The sequence below is a fragment of the Dermacentor andersoni genome, chromosome 11 (genome assembly GCF_023375885.2).
Source record: "Dermacentor andersoni chromosome 11, qqDerAnde1_hic_scaffold, whole genome shotgun sequence".
NCBI classification, from domain to species: Eukaryota; Metazoa; Arthropoda; class Arachnida; order Ixodida; family Ixodidae; genus Dermacentor; species Dermacentor andersoni.
The window spans coordinates 77,251,491-77,275,015 of NC_092824.1; the positions used below are offsets into that span (position 1 = coordinate 77,251,491).

Genomic DNA, 23,525 nt, shown 5'->3' on the forward strand with positions numbered 1-23,525 from the left:
CGGACTGCATCCGCGGCTTCAGTGACCTGACCTTTCACGTTGCGTGAACGTGATGTGCTCTGCCAAGAAGTCACATGACCGACTACGCTGCAGATAAGCTGCTTATCGCAATACTGCTAGTGCACCTGCGCTGGCCAGTCATGATCTGTAGGCTGTACACGATAGCTCAAAGTGAGAAACGTAGCGGCAAGCGGCCAATTACATGCGATAACTAAAATGATTTTACTATGCCGCGCCGAAGCGGGAAGTGATCTCGATGAGACGCGATTCTTTTCGACGCAGTCGCTATTGGTGCCAGTAAAAAGTGGCTGGCGTAGATTTGCTGAAGCCGCGTGCACAATAATTTTCGACATCGGAGCCAAGTGAGCAGCCATGCAAATCAAATTCCAGAGCAGCTCGACCACGGCTGGAGCCCTTTGCAGACGACGGAGTCGGCACTGTTGGTGTCGCATGTGGCCCAGCACTTTGAAAAAGAACATCAGCGTCGGAAGCATTGCTGCCCCCTTATGAGCAAGTAAGCCTCTCACGGTGATATATGCGGAGGATTGCTGAGCTTACCGTGTTGTATCGTCAGGCCGGTGTAATACGTACACCCCCCCCCCCCCCTTTTTTTTTTGTTTCTGGCAACGCACACATCTTGTTTCACACATTGCTTCAATGGGCACTTGAGCTGAACGAATTTCTATGGGGTCGAAGTGCAAAAACGCCCTTGTACCGTATATTGGGTGCACGTTGAAGAACCGCAGGTGCTCAGTCGTGCCTCATACTACGGCGTTAGTTAGTCGGGCTTCGTTCTCCAAATACGGTCCCCGTGTCGTGTCTTGTTCTTTATACTTTGCTACGCTTAAGCGCGCATTAACAAACAAGGCAAGGGCCACAGTTCTGTAAACTGCTTTTGTCAATTACTGCATGTCCTTCTGGTCGTGCGCTAATACTGTAAATATGTTCGTTATACTGGCAAGTCATTGTTACGCATGCGGTCGTTAAATCAGCTGCTGACGCTTTTCTTAGACGCAGGGTGTATCCTTCGCTAGGCGGCGATAGTAAGAAACCATGCCCAACGTGTTCGATGCTGTCAACAAGGGCGGCCGAGTCGTACGTGCACAGTTACATCTCAGAGGGAGACCTTGAAGAGGCCCGCTCTTCATCGGGCACGACGCCCAAGCAAAGCCCCGTCAAAAGGTTAGATTCTCGCTGCGGAGAAGGTGCCCTTGTTAATGGTTGTCGTTATAGCACTGCTATTCACTGCGTCTAAAATGTTAGCAAAGCTTCCGTACAAGACTAAACGTCTAGAAAATGGCGGCGTGTAACAACCGTTGCCATCTGTGCGTCGTGAAGACAACTTCAATCGCGCCATAAGTATGATGTCACGACCGGAAGTAGAAACAAAGCCGTGATATCAGGCTCCTTGGCGCGATTGTGTCGGTTCCTTTAGGGTCGGTCATTTCGATCGTTACGCACTTCATCTTTTTCTGTGAGCTTCCAGAGGGGCTCGGCTTAACTGCGAGTGCGTACTCAACCTTGCTTCAATGCTTTCCTTAAGAACGCGAGGGAATAGAATGGGGATGAATGACAGTTGCAGGGAGGGGGGGGGGGTTAAAAACGAATTCAAATTCATCTGCCTAGCAGTACATGCTCAGTGTACATAGCAGAACTAAAATGCTTCAATGCATGAAACGCACTGTAGACAACAGTCACAGAATGGCGATCTATGCAAAAACATAGCACCTAATTATCGAATAAATTCCGTGCAACACCTTGTATTCATACGAACAGTTATGAAACAAGAAAGCGTTGCGCCATATTAGTATAAAAGTTACGCAGATACAGCTAACGTGTTTTAAATCTGTGCGAAGCGAAGCCTTCGCGTAGCGGTTATTTAAATGGTGTATATTTGCTTTACTTCGTTCCTGCATTTTTCGCGCAATGGAAAGTGAAACGCGCATGGGCTGTCACGCACCCGTCCTGTGCAATGCGACAAATTGTATATTGACTTGTTTCTTAATTTCTTATTTATTTTAATTTTACCGTGCCGCTTCGTGGCCAATGTCCCCTTGCGGGTATGTGTATGTATGTACTAAATTATAAGCATCAACACGCTGCGACGATCTCGATGAGCTAGTTGGTGACGGCACATTATGTGCCGCCTGCTTCTTGGCCAGCGGTCCAGTGTGGATCTGTGCCGTAGTACTGAAATCATCGAAATCACCATAATCATATTCAAAAAGCGGGCAAGCCTCTTGGCCGATTTGCTCGCTGTGGGTATGTGTGATAGGGAAATCAGCATCATGACGAACACGTGGCAACCACCTGAAATAGCTAATTAGGGTTAACACGAGAGAAGTATAAGTGCGATCGAGGTCTACTGTCGCGCAAGAAAATTACGCGAAAAACACACGTACATGTGACAATGTATCCTTTTGACATGTTTGTACTCATTGAAACGCATGACCCGTGGAAAGCAAGCATGCTGGAACAAAATGCGGAACCTGTAATTGCATCAGCAACTCATTCCATTCTAAGGATTATCCATCTGAACAATTCGAATTTCGACAAGATTAGCATTCTGCATTGGTAAGGTGCTTATCCTTACCACCATTTTAGTGATTCTTCTGGAGAGAGACCGCGACCTGCGCAGCACCTTTCAAGAATGAAAAGGAACTAAAAGGAACTCTATAGGTGCACTGTGTATGTGTCTTAGTAGCCGTCCAACTTGAAGGGACCAAGGGCCGCAGTTCCGTAAACTGCGTTTGTCAATTACAGCATGTGCTTCTGGTCGTGCGCAAATACAGTAAATGTGTTCGTTCTACTTGCAAGTAATTGTTGCTCAGGTGGTCTTTAAAGCGCCATGTAGAGCTATTGACGCCCGTCTTAGACGCAGGGTGCCCCCCTCGCAAGCCGGCGATCGTAAGAAACCATGCCCAACGTGGTCGAGGCTGTCAACAAGGGCGGCCGAATCCCACAGTTACATCTCGGAGCGAGACCTTGACGAGCCCGGCTCTTCATCAGGCACGACGCCCAAGCAATGCCCCGTCAAAAGGTTAGATTCCCGCTGCGGAGAAGGCGTCCTTGATGGTTCATGCTTGTCGTTCACTTTCATCCTTGGCTGATGGTTCATGCTTGTCGTTCACTTTCATCCTTGGCTGATGGTTCATGCTTGTCGTTCACTTTCATCCTTGGCGTCGCCGAGAACGCCGACGTTCTCGGCGACGCCGAGAACGCCGACGCTCGCCGCAGGAACGGGCGCCTAGGAGCTGCGCTCTAAAATTTTTCTTTCATTTCTTTTCGGCGCAGTCCGTCCCCCAAGCAAGGAGGCGACGATGCGAAACATCGATCACCGGGGACGCCACTATCATCCACAGCCGCCATTGCCCAGCGCCCTGGCTGGTTATCAGAGCGGGATTGGCGGGAGGCCGGCTCCTGCTCGGGCACCAAGCGGAGCCATAGCCCCGCGAAGAGGTTAGGTCCCGGATCCAGACACGCCAAGATGGCGCGACTCGAGAGAAGGACGGACGCAGTGACGGTCACGGCCGTGCCAGAGATTCCTGGCCTTCGCTCTTCGTCGCGGGACGTATACTGGCAGGGCAAGGCGCTAGCTAACCTGAGCCTCAGTGACGCAGAAAGCAAGCACGAGGTCGACCAGCGGGGACTAAGAATCGCCGCCGACATCAGAGAAGGCGGTGGCGCACTCCTACGGAGCTGACCGTGCGCAGTTATTCTGGATCGCATTCTACGAGTTGGTGAGGTCAGTTTCGGCGCTTCGCAAGCGTTAGCATCGGTCCGCATCGCGTTGAGAAATTTTTGCCAGCATTCGGAAGACGACTTCTTTTCGTAGCGCCTCCTCGGCTGGCAAGTAGCTTATCAGCATTTTTAAATTTTCATTTCCAACGTACACTACATGTTTCAATTCACCGCTTATCTCTACATTCCAGCCGCGATGGCTCTCCGAGCTGGCTTGGTTACTTTTCTTGCTTTTAGTATATTTTACATTTTTAGGTTTTATTAAATCACGTACCCTGTTGTACGCATAAGAAAGTCAAGTAAATGCATCCGAATTTCTAACTGTCATCTTCCATTTGTTGCATGTTTACGTCAATTCTACTCGCATATGCTGTGACGGGCTCTTCTGTACGTACAAGTGTCGAGTGTGCGAATATAAATTAGTCTTGTCAACCTCCGCTCCTTGTGCACTCGTGTCAGTTGTACTCACATGCGCTGATAGAATTTCGTACCATCAACTGCCAGTCACTGGCTTAGGACATGTTTTTGCAATGCGACTGCGGAAGGTGTTCCGTCACGCATGCACATTTACAACCAGTATTTAAGCATGCAGGAGGAACAGAAAAGCCGTGTACATAAAAAGTGAAATGAGGTGCTCTATGTTATTGAGCAGCTGGTGAGACCTATGCTGACAAAGAAAATGGAAAGTGCGAAGCCAGAAGGAGGATGTCAAGATTTGTTAGCTTCGTTGTTGAAGAGTTTGTCGTTATTGGTGTTTAAAGCCCTGCTGAAGTTCCCCTGCAAAACAAACTTAATGTGCGCGACCTGGCTCATGCAACGCCAACTAAGAGACCCTGGGACATAATGTAAGAGACCCTGTGAATTTTATTAAAACCCAGGTTTAACACTTGACAGGTAGAACAAAAAATATTTATCTACAGATAGTACACATTATTTGCGGCCGACGAACAATAAGCTGGAGGATGTCTGTCAAGATTTGCTAGCTTCGTTGTTATTGATGCCACATTGATGCTGTAATTGTTTATGTTAACATTTTACTCGCTAATTAATGTAATGGTTCCTCAGCTAGCCGTACTGACCATGTATCCTGATGCTGCCAGTTATAATGTATACCATTTAGTGCTATAAACATTCGTGCTCGGGCTTCACCTAAGAAGCCCGAGCAGAAGCCTGAGTAACATTCCGCTGAGTCAGGCATGATTTATATCCATGAAACGTACAAGTACATATAGAAAACGGGAACAGCGCATTGACCATTTCATCGACGTTTGTTTGACGCTTTCTTGAAAGTATATATGCAGTGATGACACCAATACGCTTACCGCCACAAAGGACATAATTATTAGACAAAACAAGCATGATGCTCTGATAAAATATTCGCAAAGTCAATTATGATGCACGATTTGATTCGTCGTAGTGACCGAGCTTGCACGAAGAGTATACGTGAAACTTTGTGAATGTGTTCGTAGCAATATTAAAAAGAAAATGAGCGATCACAGCACGTCAATAGGGAACATGTGGAAATTAAATGAAATTGAAATGAAATGAAATGAAATGAATGTGAAAATGAAATTAGCTTGCACCTTCGTCATAAAAAACGAACGAAACGGAGCATCTCTCTAGTAATGACTGTTCACATAAGCGCGCACTTTACCGCGGGGTTCATCGGACTACCGGTGTCGCAACCGAACGCCTCCGCGAAGCCTTGGACGTTACGAAACGGCTCGTCGCACTCGTCGCCGCTGAAGGGCGGCAGGCTGTCGCTTCCTCGGCAGAGGGCGTAGCAGGAGGCGATGAAGAACAGCGCCACGCTTCCATAGTTCTCGAAGGCTTCGAGGCGCGCGTCGCCCTCTGTCGAGTAACCGACGCGGTACGCCTCGAGCGACACCTCTGTGGCCAGCGTGCGAAGAAGGTGCGTGGTCCTGTAGATTCTGGGGCCGTCGCGGGGTCGGCTGGCGTTTCTGGCGCACTCGAAGGACCGAAGAAAGGAGAGGCCGTTCGTAGCGTCATGGTATCTGGGAGAACACAAAAGAAAAAAAAAAGAGAATTCAAGCTGATACAATAGGTTTTAACGTGTTTAAATGCATGATGAGTTATGAGGAGCGCCAGAATCGAAGGCTGGCATTTTGTTTTGAAAGACTGCTTTGCACCCAAAGCGCGGTACAAAGGCGCTCTTACGTTCCGCCTCTGTCGGAAGGCGGCCAGCGTAGTCCGGAATTGAACCCGCTACCTCATACTGCACAATGCTGGAGACCCTACAAGGCTGGAGACTCAACTTTCAAAAGAGGAAGATGGGACACCCTTTTCTGTGCTTCTATGCACTTAAAATATTGCAGCGTAACATTTTCTCGTCAACGACATGATGCGATGCGGTGTTGAGTCGTTTGAATACCAGCATCTTCCCTGTCGTGAACATATGACCACCTCTGCGCAGATCCGGTTAGAATTATGTCCATCCTTCCATAGGTGTCGCTTACAGCGGACGTTGATTGGCTAATCCAGCGGACCGAATGCAGGTACTACATTGAGGCGTCGCACAAAATACTGCGTCAACAAGGACGAGACAGGCATGAAAGTTATGAATCGTGAATAAGGGTCCATGGTTGTCGACGAGACATGGTGGAACAGTTTTGAAGACTGAAATACAACTGGGCGAAATGTGCCTGCTCCTAAGGAGAACCGAAACGTTGCAAACACCATCGGGCATACACGAAGGAAATGATATGCTGTCCTTGTTTTTCGTAAACTGCGATTTGGCAAGTGCCACCATGAATCCTTTAAAGAGGCGCATATTGCTTCGACTAGTCATTCATAGCGTATACTTATAGAAACTAAGGAAAAATGAATGCAGTTGTTGCGTTCACAAGGGCCAATAAGGCCGGTGATGCACGATAATTTGTACAGAGGCCTCCGTGTCCTTTCGCGGGACCCCATTTTATATCAGCTTCGATGTTGTTTGCGGTCTATAGCCTAACTACGGTTTGATCCGACTTTGAAAACTCTTTTGGCTGTGGTTTCGCGACTGACCATGACACGCGAAGAGTAGATTGTACACGCACTGGTGTAGCGGCACATTTGAGGGTGCCAACAGGAGCGTCCAAAACTTTTCTTTTAAGGTTGATCCTATAAAGATGCCTACCAGCATGAATGGCCAATAGCAGCGCGAGCCAGCTTGATATAATTTTTCAGTGCTCCAGTCTTCCAGTATAAGAAAGTACGTCAAATAATTGGTGCTCTCAGTGATGACATTGTGACAGCTCACTTCATTTCTACTGTCTTGACAACATAATCGAAGGCTATTATCTACAGGTTTCCCACAGATAAAAAAATCGGCTACAAATTATCTCAGACTTTGGGCGTTAATGTGATTAGCATTGAAGTAGTGTAGCGACACATCGTATTGCCATTGCCGAAACGCGTCATGTATGAGGAGTGTATATACTGCAGGCAAGCTCCTCTATCGGCCAATTCCACTGAACGAACGCTGCGCCATCTAGCGCCGCTGCCGCGAAATGCGCGCAGGTACGAATATATATTCAGACAAGATTGCTTGAATATTTATGCCGCCGGTTTGACTCTGCCCAGTACCGTAAAAATCTTGAAGGATCTTTTATTTTAATGCGAAAGCATGATATGCCCCATTAGTCGGCGTGACCGAAAGATGGTACCAAAAATGGCCGATGGCGCAAAGAGTTAAAACACGTCAAACAAGCGCTTGGATTGACGTCAAATTTCTTGGGGAGGTTCCTCTAAACAAGGGAAATTAATGGGCTTGAAAAGAAAATTTGACCGATTTCGGTCTGGGTAGGAATCCAGCCCGGGCCACCGCGGTACGAGACTTGCAGGCTTCCCAGACGCCACGGTGGTTGGCTAGAGGTGTGGCTTAGTGAATGCGACATTGGGCACGTGACGGCGCAGTCAGTGGGGATGAGGTGGCGCCACGTCATGTGTATAAAATGAGCGTGATCATGACGTTTCGAGGTCTACAAACGGCATAATACTTTCACATTCCCACACGCAAGCAGTCTTGAGCGTCTCTGCCGAATTTTTTTTCTTGTAATGGAAGAGCGACACATACCCAGTGGGAAATACCCAGCGGGACATATTAAGTGTCCTAAGTTGGTGCCAAAAAGGTTGATTGACGCGAGGCACATACCGAGTGGGTTATACTTGGGTGCCACAGTCGCCGCCAAAGAGATTCATTGCATAGGCACATACCCTGTGGGACATGCCGTGTCCCATGTCGGCGTGAAAGACGTTCGTCGATGAGCGGCGCATGCTCAGTGAACCCAGGTTAGTGACCCAGTGAACCCAAGCGCTGACGGAACCAAGTTTCTTCAGCACAGCAGGCCGATGTACTACCCGTTAGACCACGGATACCCAGTGACCCAAGTTGGCGTTGAAGAGGTTTGTTCGAGGACGGACGGACCCACCGAACGCGGATTGGACGAAGTTCCAAGGAATGTTAATCGCATCAAAAATTAGGAGGAGGAAATTTTGCAGATGCATATAGCCATTCGGAACACCGTCTGAATCTATGTCAATATCAAAACGGGCAACTGCTACGCGGTGCCGCTTAAATGCTGTTAAGACACAGTGAGGCACATTTACACACAGTTCAGTTAAACAGGGACGATTGCAAACGCAGTGGCTTGGAAGCCCTAACTGGTGTGTCGATCTACACGGACTGGGTACCTGTAGAAGAACAGCTGGCTCAGGGCGTCGGCGACGTAGTTCCCGAGGCCCGCTTGGTTCATGGACCGCGTGCCGCTCTCGTCGAACGAAGGGAACGTGAGAGAGTAGGGCAGCAGCGCGAGGTCGTAGTCTGGAAGCAGCACGAACCACTCGGCGTACTCGATCATCTCGGCGGCCAGCAGGTAGCGCACGTCCAGGTGGTTCGTTTTGACCAGCTGCCAGTTGTCCACCAGAGAGCTGCCCATGTCTCCCAGGCTCGAGACGGTTGGCGCCGGCTGCTGCGCGAACGTCATGAAGGGAGGGGGGAGGGAGAAGCAGTGTGCTACTCAGGTTTAGGCGAATGAGACCTGTCAATGTTGCGGGTCTCTAAATGATGACATTTTGCAAGCTCACGAACTCTTTCCAAATGACGGCAGCGTGGCGATTCTCGTGCTTGTTATGAGATGAGACAGCCTCCTTTGTTAGGGAGCTGGGGGAATAATGAGATGTGTGCGACCTACTGCTATGCTAATACGTGAAATATTGTGAGCGCATGTTTTATATCGTACATTACAGTTCAAGACTAGCTTTGGTGTAGCCCTAAACATCTCTAAAAAGTCCCGCATTTTGGTGCACTGTGCGGGTTTGTGACCCTCTGCGTCGACCCTCGGAGCTGTATTCGGAAGAGTCGTGGTCATGTTCAGCTAAAGGTGGAAGGAAATGCGATTTGTACCGACTTAACTATCAGCAGCGCTTCGGTACTAGGGTGCTGCTAAACCAGTCGATGCCTAATTATGTGCTTCTATATTCGTATAAGCATATCTGTTTGAACTTAGCGTATTGTTCTCCATTAACGAAAGCAAATTAGTTTGAGGTTCAACGTTACGAAGCAACATACGGGATGAGAGACGCTGTTGGTTGTGGGCTTCGGGTTAATTTCAACCACTTGGCGCTAATAATGTACGCCAAAGTCTGGCTACGTCAGCGTTTTCATTCCCTCGTCAAAATGCTGCCGCCGTGATTATGTATCGAACCCCCAACTTGTTCTCAGCAGCACAAAGCCATAACGACATAGCCACCGGGGTCAGTTTTCGACTTACACGAATACGCGCTACGTTTCCCATCAACTCTGCGAACAGTCTGCTCAAACACCTACTCGTAGAGCTTCTGCTGTCATGCCTTGACTTCTTTCGTATGCCACATTTGTGCGGTACGCGCTGCGCCGCGTGATCTCGGAGGCCATAGTCACCGCGTTGGGCGCCACGCTGCACATATGCACGGAACTCGAGCTCACTTGCCCCTCACCTAATCTTTACGCATTTCTTATGACAAAAAGCTGAGCGAGTTCAAATAAGGTGCTTTTCATGCGTCTGTCTACGGTATTCTATGCCTAATATTTCATACCGCGTACAGATATGCAAATGCAGAGCGTCATCTAGAAGCTCACGCGCCATTATGGCGCCGACAACGAGAGTAGACGACGCTCAGTCAAGACTTTTTCACGCGACATCGAAATGAGCCTGAAACCAGTGAGATCAGATGTTTCCCCATCTTTCTGCAATTTTAACCCGACCTCTTCCGGCACTGTATCATGTTTTGTATGTGCGTTGCGTCCACTCATCACACCGCAAAGAGACAGCACTCGGGCCAGGACGACGATCCTCCCATGCAACCACCTTGGCCAAAGGGCACATGATAATGCTTGACAAAGGTATTCCTTGGAATGATGAGAATGACAGCCTACAAACAAATGTCATGAAATAAAATACTGGCAGCGCATGTCTTTCGTGTATCGCTTCTCAGATTGAAATATGAAAAGAGCGAAACTATAACAGAAACCTGAAAACGATGTTTTTTTTTTTTTTTTTTTTTTTTGGCGTGGCTGCTCACGGATCTCCGGAATCGGCCCACGCAAGAGGCCACGTTTCTACTAGAAAGCTCGCCTTCCCGCATAGCGTTCGCCGCCAGCGTTTCTCAGTAAACACGCTTACGTAAGCTACAGTTGCCCAGAAGCTTGAGAAGCAGTGAGGGATCTTTGAAAGCTAATGGGCGTTTTACGCTAAAAAGCGAAATATTTTAAACGATGCGGACCTACCCAGGCGAAGGCGGAGGACGGTGTCCCGAAGTGGCGCAAAAATGTTTGTGGTGAGCTCAACGTTCTACATCGATGAATCTTGCTGTTGGCGCGACAGGGATGATCTTGTCCTTTCGGCAAAACGTCTTTATCGACACAACAGTGATCACTCTCGCAATGACAGAAGTTATTTTGCCTTCTTACCATTAGGATGTAATGTCATACAGAAATTTCTGTTGCCTATCGAGGGGTTTATGTTGTAACAAAAATGTGTTTAATAACGAAAGGAAGGTTCCAGAAGGGGCAGTACGATGTATTCTGTTGCCTTTTCTGGTTCGGAAGGACAAGTCCCAGACCAAATGGAGCACAGCATCGAATCGTTTGAATTATTTCAGTCCCTGCTTTCACATGTCTCGCAGAGCTGCAAACGTCATTCATAGCATGCAGGTCGCAGTTAAGGCTACCATGACTCAGCTCAAGTGCGCAAGGCGTGCAATTAAGAACATGGGACTGCAGCACTTCGAATTCCTACACGAAAGGACGACTTGTGGAAATCCGTGGCTAGAACAAAATGGGCGCTTCTGGAACAGTTCGATACCTCAGGAGATGGTCGTTCGTAGTGCGGATTGAAGTACTCGATGGGAAAGGTGGGCGAGGGCCAGTCCCGGACCACGGTGATGTTGGGGTTATGGTGGGGCCAGTGATCGAGACGGCGCGCGAACGCCTGTCTTGTGCCGGCCACCACGTTTCGCGCGGCAGTCATGGCTCGGTCCGAGAACAGCTCGTCGAAGTACTCGCGAAATAGCTCGCTGCCACACAGCAAATACGCTTTGCTCAAGCAAAGGGCGCCGTGGTAGATGTCCATGCTGTCCGCGCTGCAGAGAGCATGACAATGTTGAAGTCACACTGCGGTGCGCGGCGGGAATAAAAAAAACAAACTGGAACATGACTGGAAGCTGAACATAGGTTTAGTTTAAGGAAGCAGCACTACAGTGGGGCGTATTCAATGATGATTACAAGTCGCACCAACCGGAACCTTGTTCAGCTACGATGGCGCTGAGGTGGAACAGCGACACCACACATAAGAAAGGATGCTTACAGGCCCAACGTTTCAGCCAGGCGGGTGACAAAGTAGCATTTTATAAGTCAAGTCACTTTTGCGGGTATTCGAAAGTTGGAGGGTATTTCACGAAGCAGAAATTGTCAACCAGCCGAGAGTAGCACAGAGGAGCAAAAAGTACTTGCATGAATTTATGAGCCACGAAAGTTGTATAAGCTGGTTTCATTTGTAGCTTCGTGCTACACCACTGCCGGACGACACTTATCCCCTTCATCAGACTCTTCAAGTGTCTCCTCACCGGACGTAGAAGTTGGCGAGCAGCCGTCGGTTGGCGTATAACGCCGCGGTTTGCACGGTGCACCAAGAGAGGAACGAATGCATATTCCTCTCGCCGTGCACTTTCCACAGCTCGAGGAACGTGCTCACGTATTCAGGCTGGGTCGACTCGAATATCACGTGGTCCGAGACGTCTCCGTACCGGTCCATCTCCGCGAGCCACCGTGCCTTGGTTAGCTCCGGTACCGTCTCGAACAACACGGCCGAATCGAGTATGAAGCTGTGTTGGGATAATGTCATGGAGTCATGGAGCCTGAGCAGTAGTTGTCCATACAGGTCTCTGGTGACGGTGAAATTGACGGTGCCTTCGGTGGCTTCCGCCGATAATTCGGCAAAGCTTCCAAAATCTTCCCTGCACGGGACATCAAGAAAACGTCCAGGATTCGCATATTGGCAGAACCATAAGATACAACAGATTGAGTTGCTTGAAATGGACAATATTAAGAAACGCAATAGATTTATGACACGGGAATATCTTGCGCATCGATGGATGTTTTCTGACAACTGTTTCCACTGCGACCGTGGAGTGAAAGTTCTGTATAATGCCCTCCAAAATTGTGAAAAAATTGGGAAATGTACTAATTTGGCAAAAATTAAAAAATTTGAATAATAGATTTTGTAGAAAGCCTGCAATTCCCGTCTTGTATAGCGTGTTGTCGTGGCTGAATTGCATTTATTCAATTTAATTTAAATGCTATTTATTGCGATTGTCGTCCATAACTGAGCATTGAAGAGACTCTCGGGACGTAAGAACTTGGTACAAAACACTTTTCAATGCTCTTGCTCAAGTGAGCAGTCGTTTCACTTTCATTGAAAGAAATCATACCAGGCAGTCCAGCTGAATGGGTTTGTGCGTTTGACATAGTATTAATCATTGATAAAAATTTACCCTGAACCGAGAAGGTGCGATAAAAAGTTACGACGTCGAGAAAGAATGAGCAACAATTTCGCTGTGGGTGACCCCTTGCCTTTCTTATGCTCGCGTTCTTTGTGGGTTTGCGTCTGGTGAGGTGGACCATATTCTCAACTGAATACGATGTTAATGTTTCGTGCCGTTTTAACTCAGCGTTGAGAAGGTTCTTGGGGTATAGGAACCTTGTGATGCGTTTGTATACATAGGCTTTGTGCAGCTTTTTGTACATTTTCATCGGTTGCCGTCTGATACTGGCAATTTACTCGCCTCTGACCGCAATTGTTTGTGCCAATTCCAGGTCAGATGACAGCTCCAGAACTGCTTTCGCTAGTGTGCACACTGCCCTATAGAATTGTTGTCCATGCAGTGACCATTGCACAACGCGATGCTTACCTGAGCGTCTCGAAGTAGTCCTCCGCTTCTTCGACATTTGAACCCAATTTTTCGTGCTTCTCCCAGATGCGACGGAACCCTCCGCGCGGTTCTAGCAGGACCCTGGTGGTGTTCGCTGCGCGCACGATGGACACGTCCAACAGGGCACTCCAGTGAAGCTTGAATGACGTGTGCAGCCACGTGCGGAGGAGGTCCACAGTCTCCGAGTCTCTGAGAACTCGGGGCCACACGATGCCCGCCTGAAGTAGCGCCGCCTTCACCTTGCGTTTCAGAGAGAAAGAAACCAGAAATGTCTGAATCGTGCAGGTGAGAGGGGTTTCGGGTACATCCTTGAAAATTTGAAAACGCGAATTTGCTCGTTCTAATGGCGGAGAAAACACTCGGATGTAATGAAGAGCCGAAACGACCAATCTTCATGTTACGTGCATGTGTGCCAGTGGAAGTTCATGGTATCAAGGTTCATGGTGGAAGTTCATGGTATCGTAGCGGTCAGCATTGACCGCGTACCATCGACGCTTCGCCAACTGCTGTAGTTGACTGCACCCGCTACCCAGGCACAGCAAGCAAACGTAAAGAGCAGAGTTTTATCGTGAGGCGCTGTGCCGCCATCTAGACCTTGCGGTGGAAGACGTGGCATACTTCAGTTCGAATGCTTTCAACTGGGTGATACAGCGCTGGGATGAGATCATCAAGAGGAATGGCTAAGAACCTTGCTAGCGAGCGCAAACTCTTTACCGTGCTCATGTCGTCTAGAATTCACCGCGCGCTTGTGCACTTCTATGGAGTGTCCACTTACTGTGACTGTGTCGATCGATGCTACGACTGTGCCTGTGGTACAAGGTTCAAGGTTCCGCATGCGCGAGAGCTGTGCCTTTTTGCGACTGGAAGAGCGATTTACTTTTTCACTCTAACAAATGTTGCACTCATCGCGTTCCTTTGACACCACCTTCTTTTGTAGACGTGTTATATATAAATAATTTACAGTGATTTCAGATAAAATGACCGTACAGCCGTTAGACTGCGATAGAACGACGTGAGCGCGGATCATGCGGAAGTGGTAGAGTGAGGAATTCCTGACTGGCTCTTTTGTGTAAGTGCGAGATGAAAGAAACATTGAGAAGTGTTTCAGTCCAGCATTTCAGGCGCGTTGTGATAATAGAAATAATTGCAGCCCGAAGTTAAGCGCGTGGTCTCAGGCTTAGTAAACTCGAGTAACAGAAACGGGACTGCTCCAACGAGGAATTGCTGAAGGAAGTGCATGGATGGCGTGCGGTTAGAAAGCTCCCCTGTCTTGTGCGAGAGTGAACTACACATCTTAAGAAAGTAGGGCTAAGTAGGGCAGCAGTTGCCCTGACGAAGACAATTCCTCTTGGCGAAACACTGGTCTTAAGTTGGGGATTCTCTTGTTCGTGCACTGACGATCAACACCAGAAAGTTAGCAAAAGGTTCGTGTAGGTGGCACCTGTTTAAAGAATGAAAGTATGTGGAGATAAGGTACACATCGGTTTAGAGGTCTTAATTTGGTTTATTAAGGCGAGAAAGCAAGGAATAGACAACTGCGTCAGATTAAGAGGCCAATTTAATCAAGCGTATGTGGCACTCTTTGTGCACATTGAGAGAGACTCAATTACAGTCGAACAGCAATCTATCCTTCTGTGTAAGTTGTGAAGCCCCACAGAAATATCGCGTTGTCACATGCTAAATACCATGGACCCGAACAACCCTGCGTCTATAATGAACGGAAAGTAGCAAAGTACTTGCGTCTGCGGTGCCAGTAGGCGTCAGAGCTTGATGCTTAATCGAAACAATATAAGTGCCAATACAAGCTGTGAAGCATGCTTCCAGAAACCCGTTCATCATGTTCCCGATAAGTTGTCAGATGTGTTGGTCAGCCTTCGCGTTTCCAAACTTTGTCACACTGCACAACAGGCTGTAATGTTGCCCTGTGTAACAACGCTGTCGAAAACAAGCGACACCATTAGCCGGCATGCACAACCATGTATTCACGCTTTATTACATCTTTCTTCGCGCACCTTGTGGTGCACTTTATGATGTCTTGATAGGTAGAATTTTTTTGCTATCTTGAACAGTTTCGTTGAGCCTGCCTGTGGCGCTGTAAATTCCTGCCTCACACGTACTGTCGCTATGGGTTAGCTACACGCGAAGGTACGTAGTACCATTACTTTCTTTCTCTGCGGTTGCTTCAAAGAGGTCATATATTGAAAGCATCACTCTGGCCATGAGTGTTGACTAGGCCAAACGAATTTCTCTATATTTCAGCTTTATCATATCGCAAATTCTTGCTACAGGCTGAAATTGAATTGGCATCTTTGTTCGCTCTACTGAGGGTTTTCGTATTTCACAGTCACTATATTCGTATCATAAGAATCCAACAAACACTGACACCAAGGACAACATAGGGGAAGTTAATCTTGCTTAATAAATAAAATAAAGAAACGATAAATTGAATAGAAATGAAAGTGGATGAAAAAACTTGCCGCAGGTGTGGAACGATCCCACAAACTTCGCATTTCGCGTGCGATGCTCTACCACCAATTGAGCTACCGCGGCGCCGTTTCGCCATCCACTTTCTTGGGTATTTGTTTCCTAGTAGAAACCTGGGAGTGTTAGCCAGCGCCACCACTCACAGACCTTGGCGGCGGATGTGGAACATCCTTTCTGCCGCAGGTGTCACGAGAACGTGATCTTTTTGGGTGAAGGCAACCTGTAAATGAACCCACACATGCTACCTGAAGGCATCAATGTTGCCGGATTCGAAACCTCTTTATGATGACTAATAAAAATTGGGTCCCTCGGTTAACCACCGTTCTTAGAGTTACTATATTGAGTTTCTGCTTCCCATCTGCGTTCATCGCAATAGGGAAAGAATTCAACCTATCCAAATTCCAGTAATCTGCGTGCCGTTGCTTTGCGCGCACTTTTCTAATTGGAGGCCCTGGGCTCCGCCCGTATACCTTGGGCAGTTCGTCGGCGTCACCCATGCGCACAGCGTCGCAGCTGCGGTAGAAAGCTGCCGCCCTCTCGAGCGCGTTCTGCGCCTTGTCTGGGACAGGCAGTGAGCGGAGCAGGTAGGACATGCGGCGCAGCTGGAACAGGAACGCCTCCTCGCGCACCGAGAGCCGGTTGCGACGCCGCCAGCCGTCGCACACGAAGCGCGTGAAGCTCTCGCACGGTTTCAGCGAAGTGTTCACCGAGTCCACGAGGCGGCGCGCGTAGTTGTTGCACGTCTCGGTGCGACACGAGGCGGCCACGCTGCGCAGTCGGCTGGAGTCGAGACCAATGTGGCCCAACACGACGAGGAAGGATGCCACCACTGCCGTCAGAAGCAGCCCGCACAAGATGGCCGCCGTTGGGTGGTTCTTGAGAAACTTCTGCGAGGCGCCGACAAGAGGAACCGAGCGTCACGTTAACTAAATTAAATTAAATTAAATTATGGGGTTTAACGTGCCAAAACCACTTTCTGATTATGAGGCACGCCGTAGTGGAGGACTCCGGAAATTTCGACCACCTGGGGTTCTTTAACGTGCACCTAAATCTAAGTACACGGGTGTTTTCGCATTTCGCCCCCATCGAAATGCGGCCGCCGTGGCCGGGATTCGATCCCGCGACCTCGTGCTCAGCACTTAACTGTACGCGCATTCATGGGCAGAAGTTTGCCGGCGACGGGCACGGCAGCGCATCTAGCCGTAACTGACAGGTCTAACCTGAAGCTTTATGTTCACTGTAGTGCACACGGCTAGTTTCCTGCTGCACTGCTTGGTCGCGTTGAAATATGTATCCTGTGGCACGTGCAGGCGAGAAACTTTTGCCCCCAACCGTAGCTGAGATGCCGGTAATATAATTAGAGAAGGATAAATGACAACCACTGGCTTTACAGGCGAGAGTGGGCGGCCGAAAAGAGGCTCCAAAGAGAATATTTTCGATGCGAAAGCGTCAAATTGCCCACTGAGCGAAAAAGCCAGCGGCCTCTGCAGCAGCGAAATGGTACCGCTAGTGATGCTGGTTCGGGCCTCGATGGAGCGGGAGTATAACGCAACATAAACGATAGAGCGCCAGGTGCTGTGCGAGGGGAAAGGACATCGCCGCGACGCCACGTCACCAGCCCGCCTCGACGGAGCAGGTACGGTGACGTGGCGCCGCGGGGCGTCGCGTCGAGGCCCCGTTGGTGGACCCTGCCGCTTTCTCGATCTCTAGTCGCGCACGACGTCGGTGGCACGCGGCATCCTTGACTTCTTAGCAATAGCGTGCACGCGATTCCGGTATACAGCGAACATGGTAACGTAGCTACTGTACAAAAATAACCCGCACCGATTTAATCGCAAAACTCGATAGCATACCCCACAGCAAAACTCGAAAACATCACTCGCAGCGCAACGCTCGAAGTACCACTCAGCGGCGTTCAATGTGCTTAGGCATTTACAAACCAAAAGAAGTGCTTAGGTGTTCTCAGATTTCTTCCATCTAGCAGCTTGAGCGGTAAAACTTGTCAATTTTAAGGCCGCATCGTGGTTTAAAGTGTGGCATAGCACTTCAGCATATTTATAATATTCTGCGAAGAGTAGCAGGCCTCAGAAACATGTCTGACAAAGGGGCACATTCAAAACTTTTATTTTTTAGATTGACTAGTGATAAAAAGGGTATAATTTTATGTATTGCACCTCTTCGTCTTTTGTATAATTTTTCTTGTTTGAATGGGAAACGGGTAAATTTATTACGAAAGTTTCAGCTCTAAGCTCTGTTTTCTAATTATTGTCATGTTGAGTAGTTCGAAACACATTTTTTGTCCCATTTATGTTTGTAAATCATTAGATTAACAATATAGCTACTGGGGGCATGGACGTACCATGACCCCACCTGGCTGCAGCACCTTAACGCGTAAACTCCGATCGCGTCTCGGTCTGCTTGACCGCCGTAGCGTGTTTTGTTTCTCGTCGTAGTGCCGGTGGAATTAGGGTTCATCGCAATGGCTTTCCGCAGCATCGCTTGTTCTTTGTTCTCATTATAATGTTTTATATACGGTGTGTGAGCATAGCCTGTGTTTTTCCATGCCAATTCGTGCGAGAATTTACTCGGGCTGCTATTGTGGAAACAGAAAATGTGGTACCTTCTAGAAATGCTCAACGGCCGTTAATTTCGGGCGCCAAATTTTAAAGTGAGTATGTATACGTGTAGGTAATATAAGGTCATTCATTCGCAAGAGTGAAGAGCTCGAACACGTGGTGCGAGATGTATACGCGACGAATAGAGCGAATGATACTCGCGGTACGGCAATATACCTCGTAAATATGTGGCCTTTAACTTGTTTGAATATCTGAAGGAATCTTGGTGGTAGATGTTCTGGATTTGTCGGTAGGTTTCGTTTTTTTTTTTTACTTTTTCGCGGGAAACGTCCGCACACGCCTGTATCAAATCTTTCGGCTCGGTATGCAAAAAAGAGGTGAGGCGTGCAGACAGGACACAAGAGTAGAGAAGTGGACAGTACACATAATAAATCCTTACCAACTAGCTCAGCTTTCTGTCGTTCTAAGTTTCGGCTCGGATAGATCTTGTATCTCTGGCCGTCTGCGTGCCATGAAATGCAGCTCAAATGTCTACGCAGCTTTATGCAGCACGTGCCCCCCTGACTTAGCTTACCAGCAATATTGTTGGTGGATGAATCTGTAGTGCTTGTTTTTTAAAATGAATGTTTTATCGCGGCCTTTCGGATCAGTGCGCGCGCCTTCGTAAACTTGCCTAACAAGCGTGTGGTACCACGTAGTTGCGTCTAGTTTGCATTTGACCCAGGTACACGATAACACGGACGCTTAAACTTGCTGTATACTCTGCTTTGAGCGTAGTAGAGGCCGGAGAAGGGCATATATAGAACAACACAAATACGAAACTACGAAGTGAGGTGAATATTGATGATATTTTTGTTTTGTACGTCTACGCAATTTTAGTAAACGTACAATTATAGTCAAGGCCGTATTTACCTGCGCTATTGAATTAAAAATACGTCATGCTACAGTGAACGTTATCGCAAACTAAGCTGGCCGCGTTTCGAACCCTGCAAGTTTTTTTGAGAAGTTGACTTACTGATATAAAAATTTCGAGGAGAGGTGTCTTACCAATCTAAACTGTCGAAAAATCGGACGAGAGTTGTTTTTCATCGACCTCAGGCCTTGTCGGTACGATCTAAACGTAATCCGTCTTGAGCAAAAACAATTCCCTCCATTGGCTGAAGACGTTTACTGACGAGGGTAGTAAACAGTATCCAGAAGGCGCCGAAAAGATATTCTATGTTCTAACAGGGAAGTCAATACTGTTTAGCGACAATGAGTAACGCAATCAATGAGAAATAAACCTTCTAAATTGTGGGATAAAATCGCCCAGGGCACTTTTGATGTGGCAAAGCGAGGTCGCGTGCTTTAACTTTCTATGCAAGAACGATACAAGAGCCGGCGCTTCCAGTGGTGCCACTTGCGCTTAAAACCAAACTTGAAATCGAAAAATACCTAGTCCAACTGGAAACCAACGAAATAAAAAAAAGTGTCGCGTGGCACATTTCTTGTATTTCGCAGGCCTTCTTTCAGGCTTGGAAACAACATTTATGTGGCATGTTTTGAGCAACAGAAAGCTGGAGTGTCTGCAATTTTCTCATTGACACTATTGCTCTGATTAAAATGTCTGACGAATTCTTTAATTAGTAAGTAATTATGCCTATAGGCAAAAAAAATCCGTCTCGCTCCAAGAGTTGGCCAACAACGTTTCCTTGGTTCTGTAAGCGGCGTGGCTCTTGTATATATTAAAATTTTGCCACAAGTTACGTGAGGCATGTTGTATATCCATACACCATATGTATCCGTCGAGGAAACTAACCCCATAGCCAGGGGAAGAGCTAATGAAAGCTTCACTTTGAAGCCTACCTCTGTGCTAAAGTAAGCTTTTACCTGATATTCTTGTCGCTTGGATGCAGCTTACACTCTTCTCAAGTATGTGCTCCATCAAAGTAAATTTATAGGTTATTTTCAAACGTGAGTCTTAAGCAAGAAAGTCTGAAGTGGCTAAAATGATTATTGCTAAGTTGTACATTCGGCACCGAAATTTCGGATGATTGTTAATTCCTGAACCAAAAAAATGATGGGCTCATCACCCAATTGACCGGCGAATTTGCTCACTTAATTGATCACCGACTTTTGAACAAGACGAGGAAGATATACGAGAGGGGGTAAGGCTTCACGGTTGCAGCATTGAAGTGGTATTATTGGCAAACGTGTAGTGCAAGCTACGCATCACTTAAACGTGTGCATGAGTAACATAACGCGTGTTATGTTAAAGAACAGATGCCGATATCGGAGCCCGTAATCACAATGAAAGTTACTAATCTCTCGTGTGAGCAGATGCTATCACTGCAGTGCTGTGATATCGCACATATCGAAGGCGCTCGGTTAACGATCGCCAGCGGTTACGAAGGACAAGCCACGCGAATATGGCCCCACACGAGTACGTAATTTCGAGCTGGCTGGCATGGCTCAGCGCTTAGCGTGTGTGATACTCCTCCGCCTGTCTGTCCCTTAAGCATGGCCGTGATGTTACTGACGTTGAACAAACTCGCCTAATTACACGCCCTATGGCTTGCTTGGTGCTGTCCACAGTATCGAGTTAACCTGCCTACGTCACGTCGGCTCTGCATGAATTTCAAACCCGATTGGTGCATGCTTCGCGGTCCGCGCCCAAGAAATAGTTCGAACACCGAGTCAGGCGCACCTTGAAGGTCTTGTCGGAGGAAGAACGCCGCATCGTGCTGGACTGTGGCGTACTCGTCACGTTGCGCGACGCCTCCACGCATGCCATGTGCCCGGCGCGACGTCCAGCGAGGCGGCGTAGTGAGCCCGGGGTTGCCGTCGAGGTCGTCAAGGCCGAATCACTCCTGGGGCTCCGCGACGCGTAGGACACGGGCGGTCCTCCGCGCCATGGTTCCCACGTCCGTGGGTCGCCGAACGCGCTCGACTGCCGGTGGTGACAGACGGACTGGCGCTCGGCAGTTGATCCACACGACGGCGCTGGCGATCGGGAAGGCGAGCTCCACTGGGAACAGGGCGTGGATACGCCGCTGTGCTGAATCGAGTGACGGCCGAGCCAAGAGGAGCGAGATGACCACGATCCCGGGGACGTGGCCCGCACAAGCCCTTCTTGAGGGCGTTCGACCGCACCGACCTGGGACGCCATTGCCTGCTTACTGACGCTTTGCCGACTTGCCCGCGAAGGAGAGTGGGAAGCGGTGGCAGAAGGCGACGAGACCTTGCCCCCTTTCTCCACATCCTTGGGCGAGCCGACGTCGTCTGTCTCAACGCAGGCCCGGTGCGCGAGTAAAAGCGAAGATGGCGGTGTCGCAGAAGAACGGCGACTGTGCGCGGGACCGACGCCTTCTGCGGCCGTGGTTACAGCTTCCAATTGTTCGGGAGAGTCGCGTAGTCTTCGGACTCGCTGTTCTCGCTGCTGCTTACGCTCGAGAGTCACGCGGGGTAGAAAATCGGTGGCATCGACGGATTCGCGGCTACCTAACTTTGCCGTCTGTGAGGTAGCCAACTCCAGTGCTCGAAGCCACGGTAGCGCATTGCCTCCGCCGATTCGTCCCTGCACCCTTTGAGGGGTATCCGGCAACGCCGTCGTCTCTGGTGTCGGGAGGTTTGCCTTTGCAGCAGGTTTAACCTGCCCTGTCATTTCCACAGCGAGGTGACGACTTTCTCCGGCGAAATTTGGCACCAATATTCGGCAAACCTTCAAGAAAGACAAAGGAAATACGTTGTGCTATGAGGAGCAGGTATGCAGATATGAAGTGTGTATGGCGTACCGTTTTCTTTTTCAATTATTCTACGTAAGTTCGCTGAACTGTTTTGGTACGTATCAAGATAACTTTAAGCGACTCTACCGGGGGATTGTCTGAAGTAAGATGTTCAGTCCTTTGAGTTGAATTTAGGCTATCTTTGTATAACAAGCCACGTTATGTTATTTGCTAGGATGCTCTTATTAAAGAAAATTTGATGCATTGCAGTGAACCAAGGCGGTCTCGTGACATGAGTGTAGGAGAATAAACGTACCCTCCATGCAACCCAGTAAATTCTCATTAAATGTGTTGAGACCGGCAGGTAGAGGGTCGGCGAGCCCGGTAAAGAAAACGTAATATCTACGCAGAAATCACTTCCTAAGTCCGGTAAAACGTTAAATACATTCTCCCCGTTTAATGTGACATAACGACGATCAACGGGTACTCTTTAAGCTTTATCACGGTGGTGCTCAGTTTTGACTATATGGCCACAGACGCGGTTTTCGCGGTTTGAACGCCTATATCTATATAGCCGTCTCGCTCAAATTTGTTGCGGATCCAGTGCCCTAACAATTTGCATAAAAAGTGCTGGCTATATGTTTCCGTTATTTTATTTTCATTCCTTGAACAAGCAGTTCTATGCTGACGAATCCGGGCTTTCCTCCCATTCCAAACGTTTTGTCTGCGTGTGTGAAAATAACTTGCCGAATAAAGATTTCGGCAACAATCTGATCTTCGTAAAGCAATATTCTTTACTCACTCATTAGCAGAGGTGATTCGCACCATAGCAACGAGCAGAATTTGGAGTAGTTGAATAAGCAGCGTTCGACAACCCTGCGGTTTTTCGAAAATATGATTTTGGTCTAGGCATGGCTTCCATCGCTACTCTTCTCACTATTCTAGGAACACGGCTGGTATAGACCCTTTCCACGGTTACTAGCCACCCTACCACGGTGATCTCATCGACGCCGCCATGTTTGATCACGTGTTGAGGTGTCCATAGCATTCCCTCAGCTGCCTCCGTTGCCTCGGTGTCTACACTGGATGCGCATGACGCCGCTGCGGTACAGCGGATCTCTGTTCAGGTGGATATCGCAGACGGTGACAGGGTATTCCAGCAGAACTTTTTGTTGGGCTAGTTGGTGCATGTCACTGAAGTACTATAGCCCCAAACAGACGACACAAGAAGACCGCAGGAAGCGCTCGTCCGTGTCTCTTCTTGTGTCGTCTGTTTGGCGCTGTAGTACTTCAGTGACAGGGTACACGACATGAATCTTAAGACCTCAGCTTCAAAGGACATGTAAGCGCTTTCAAAGCTTATAGTACGCGTTGTCTCAACGGTGGGAGCAGCGTATGCGGTGCTTGTTCTAGATGCTAGGATAGAAATATTTTACAAGTTGTCCAACCTTTTCGATTCTAATTAAATCTTGATCAGTGCGTTTTGCTCTTCGTTCTTTATCTGGCGATCATATTGAAGTCTGTCATTTTTCTGACTCGGTATTGTTCC

General features: G+C 48.3%; 2 protein-coding genes across 2 annotated transcripts in view; one reads left to right on the forward strand and one right to left on the reverse strand.

The window, feature by feature from the left end:
• The first annotated feature begins 249 nt into the window (after nt 1–249).
• Nucleotides 250–23,525, forward strand: part of LOC140214036 (uncharacterized) — a 34,903-nt gene continuing 11,627 nt past the window's right edge. The window contains exons 1-4 of the mRNA XM_072285275.1: nt 250–514; nt 1,012–1,182; nt 2,876–3,040; nt 3,295–4,632. Coding sequence (XP_072141376.1) covers nt 507–514; nt 1,012–1,182; nt 2,876–3,040; nt 3,295–3,703 — 753 coding nt within the window. The 5' untranslated portion in view covers nt 250–506 and the 3' untranslated portion in view covers nt 3,704–4,632. Of the gene's footprint in view, nt 515–1,011; nt 1,183–2,875; nt 3,041–3,294 lie in introns of the transcript that reaches the window.
• On the reverse strand, nt 4,731–22,685 carry LOC129381660 (uncharacterized). Its single transcript, XM_055064691.2, has 7 exons — nt 20,959–22,685; nt 16,167–16,583; nt 13,192–13,451; nt 11,848–12,237; nt 11,088–11,364; nt 8,437–8,714; nt 4,731–5,756 (listed from the first exon to the last, which is right to left on the reverse strand). Exons 1-7 carry the CDS (start codon nt 21,913–21,915, stop codon nt 5,375–5,377), a joined length of 2,961 nt encoding a protein of 986 aa, XP_054920666.2. The 5' UTR covers nt 21,916–22,685; the 3' UTR covers nt 4,731–5,374.

Excerpts from the sequence above, each read along its gene's own strand:
- LOC129381660 (XM_055064691.2), bottom strand. The coding sequence starts at position 21,915 with ATGACAGGGCAGGTTAAACCTGCTGCAAAGGCAAACCTCCCGACACCA. Across the intron at positions 16,584-20,958 it reads CCTCCGACAAGACCTTCAAG|AAGTTTCTCAAGAACCACCC; the intron begins GTGCGCCTGACT and ends GGCGCCTCGCAG. Across the intron at positions 8,715-11,087 it reads ACGAACGACCATCTCCTGAG|CAGCCGGCGCCAACCGTCTC; the intron begins GTATCGAACTGT and ends ACGTTCGCGCAG.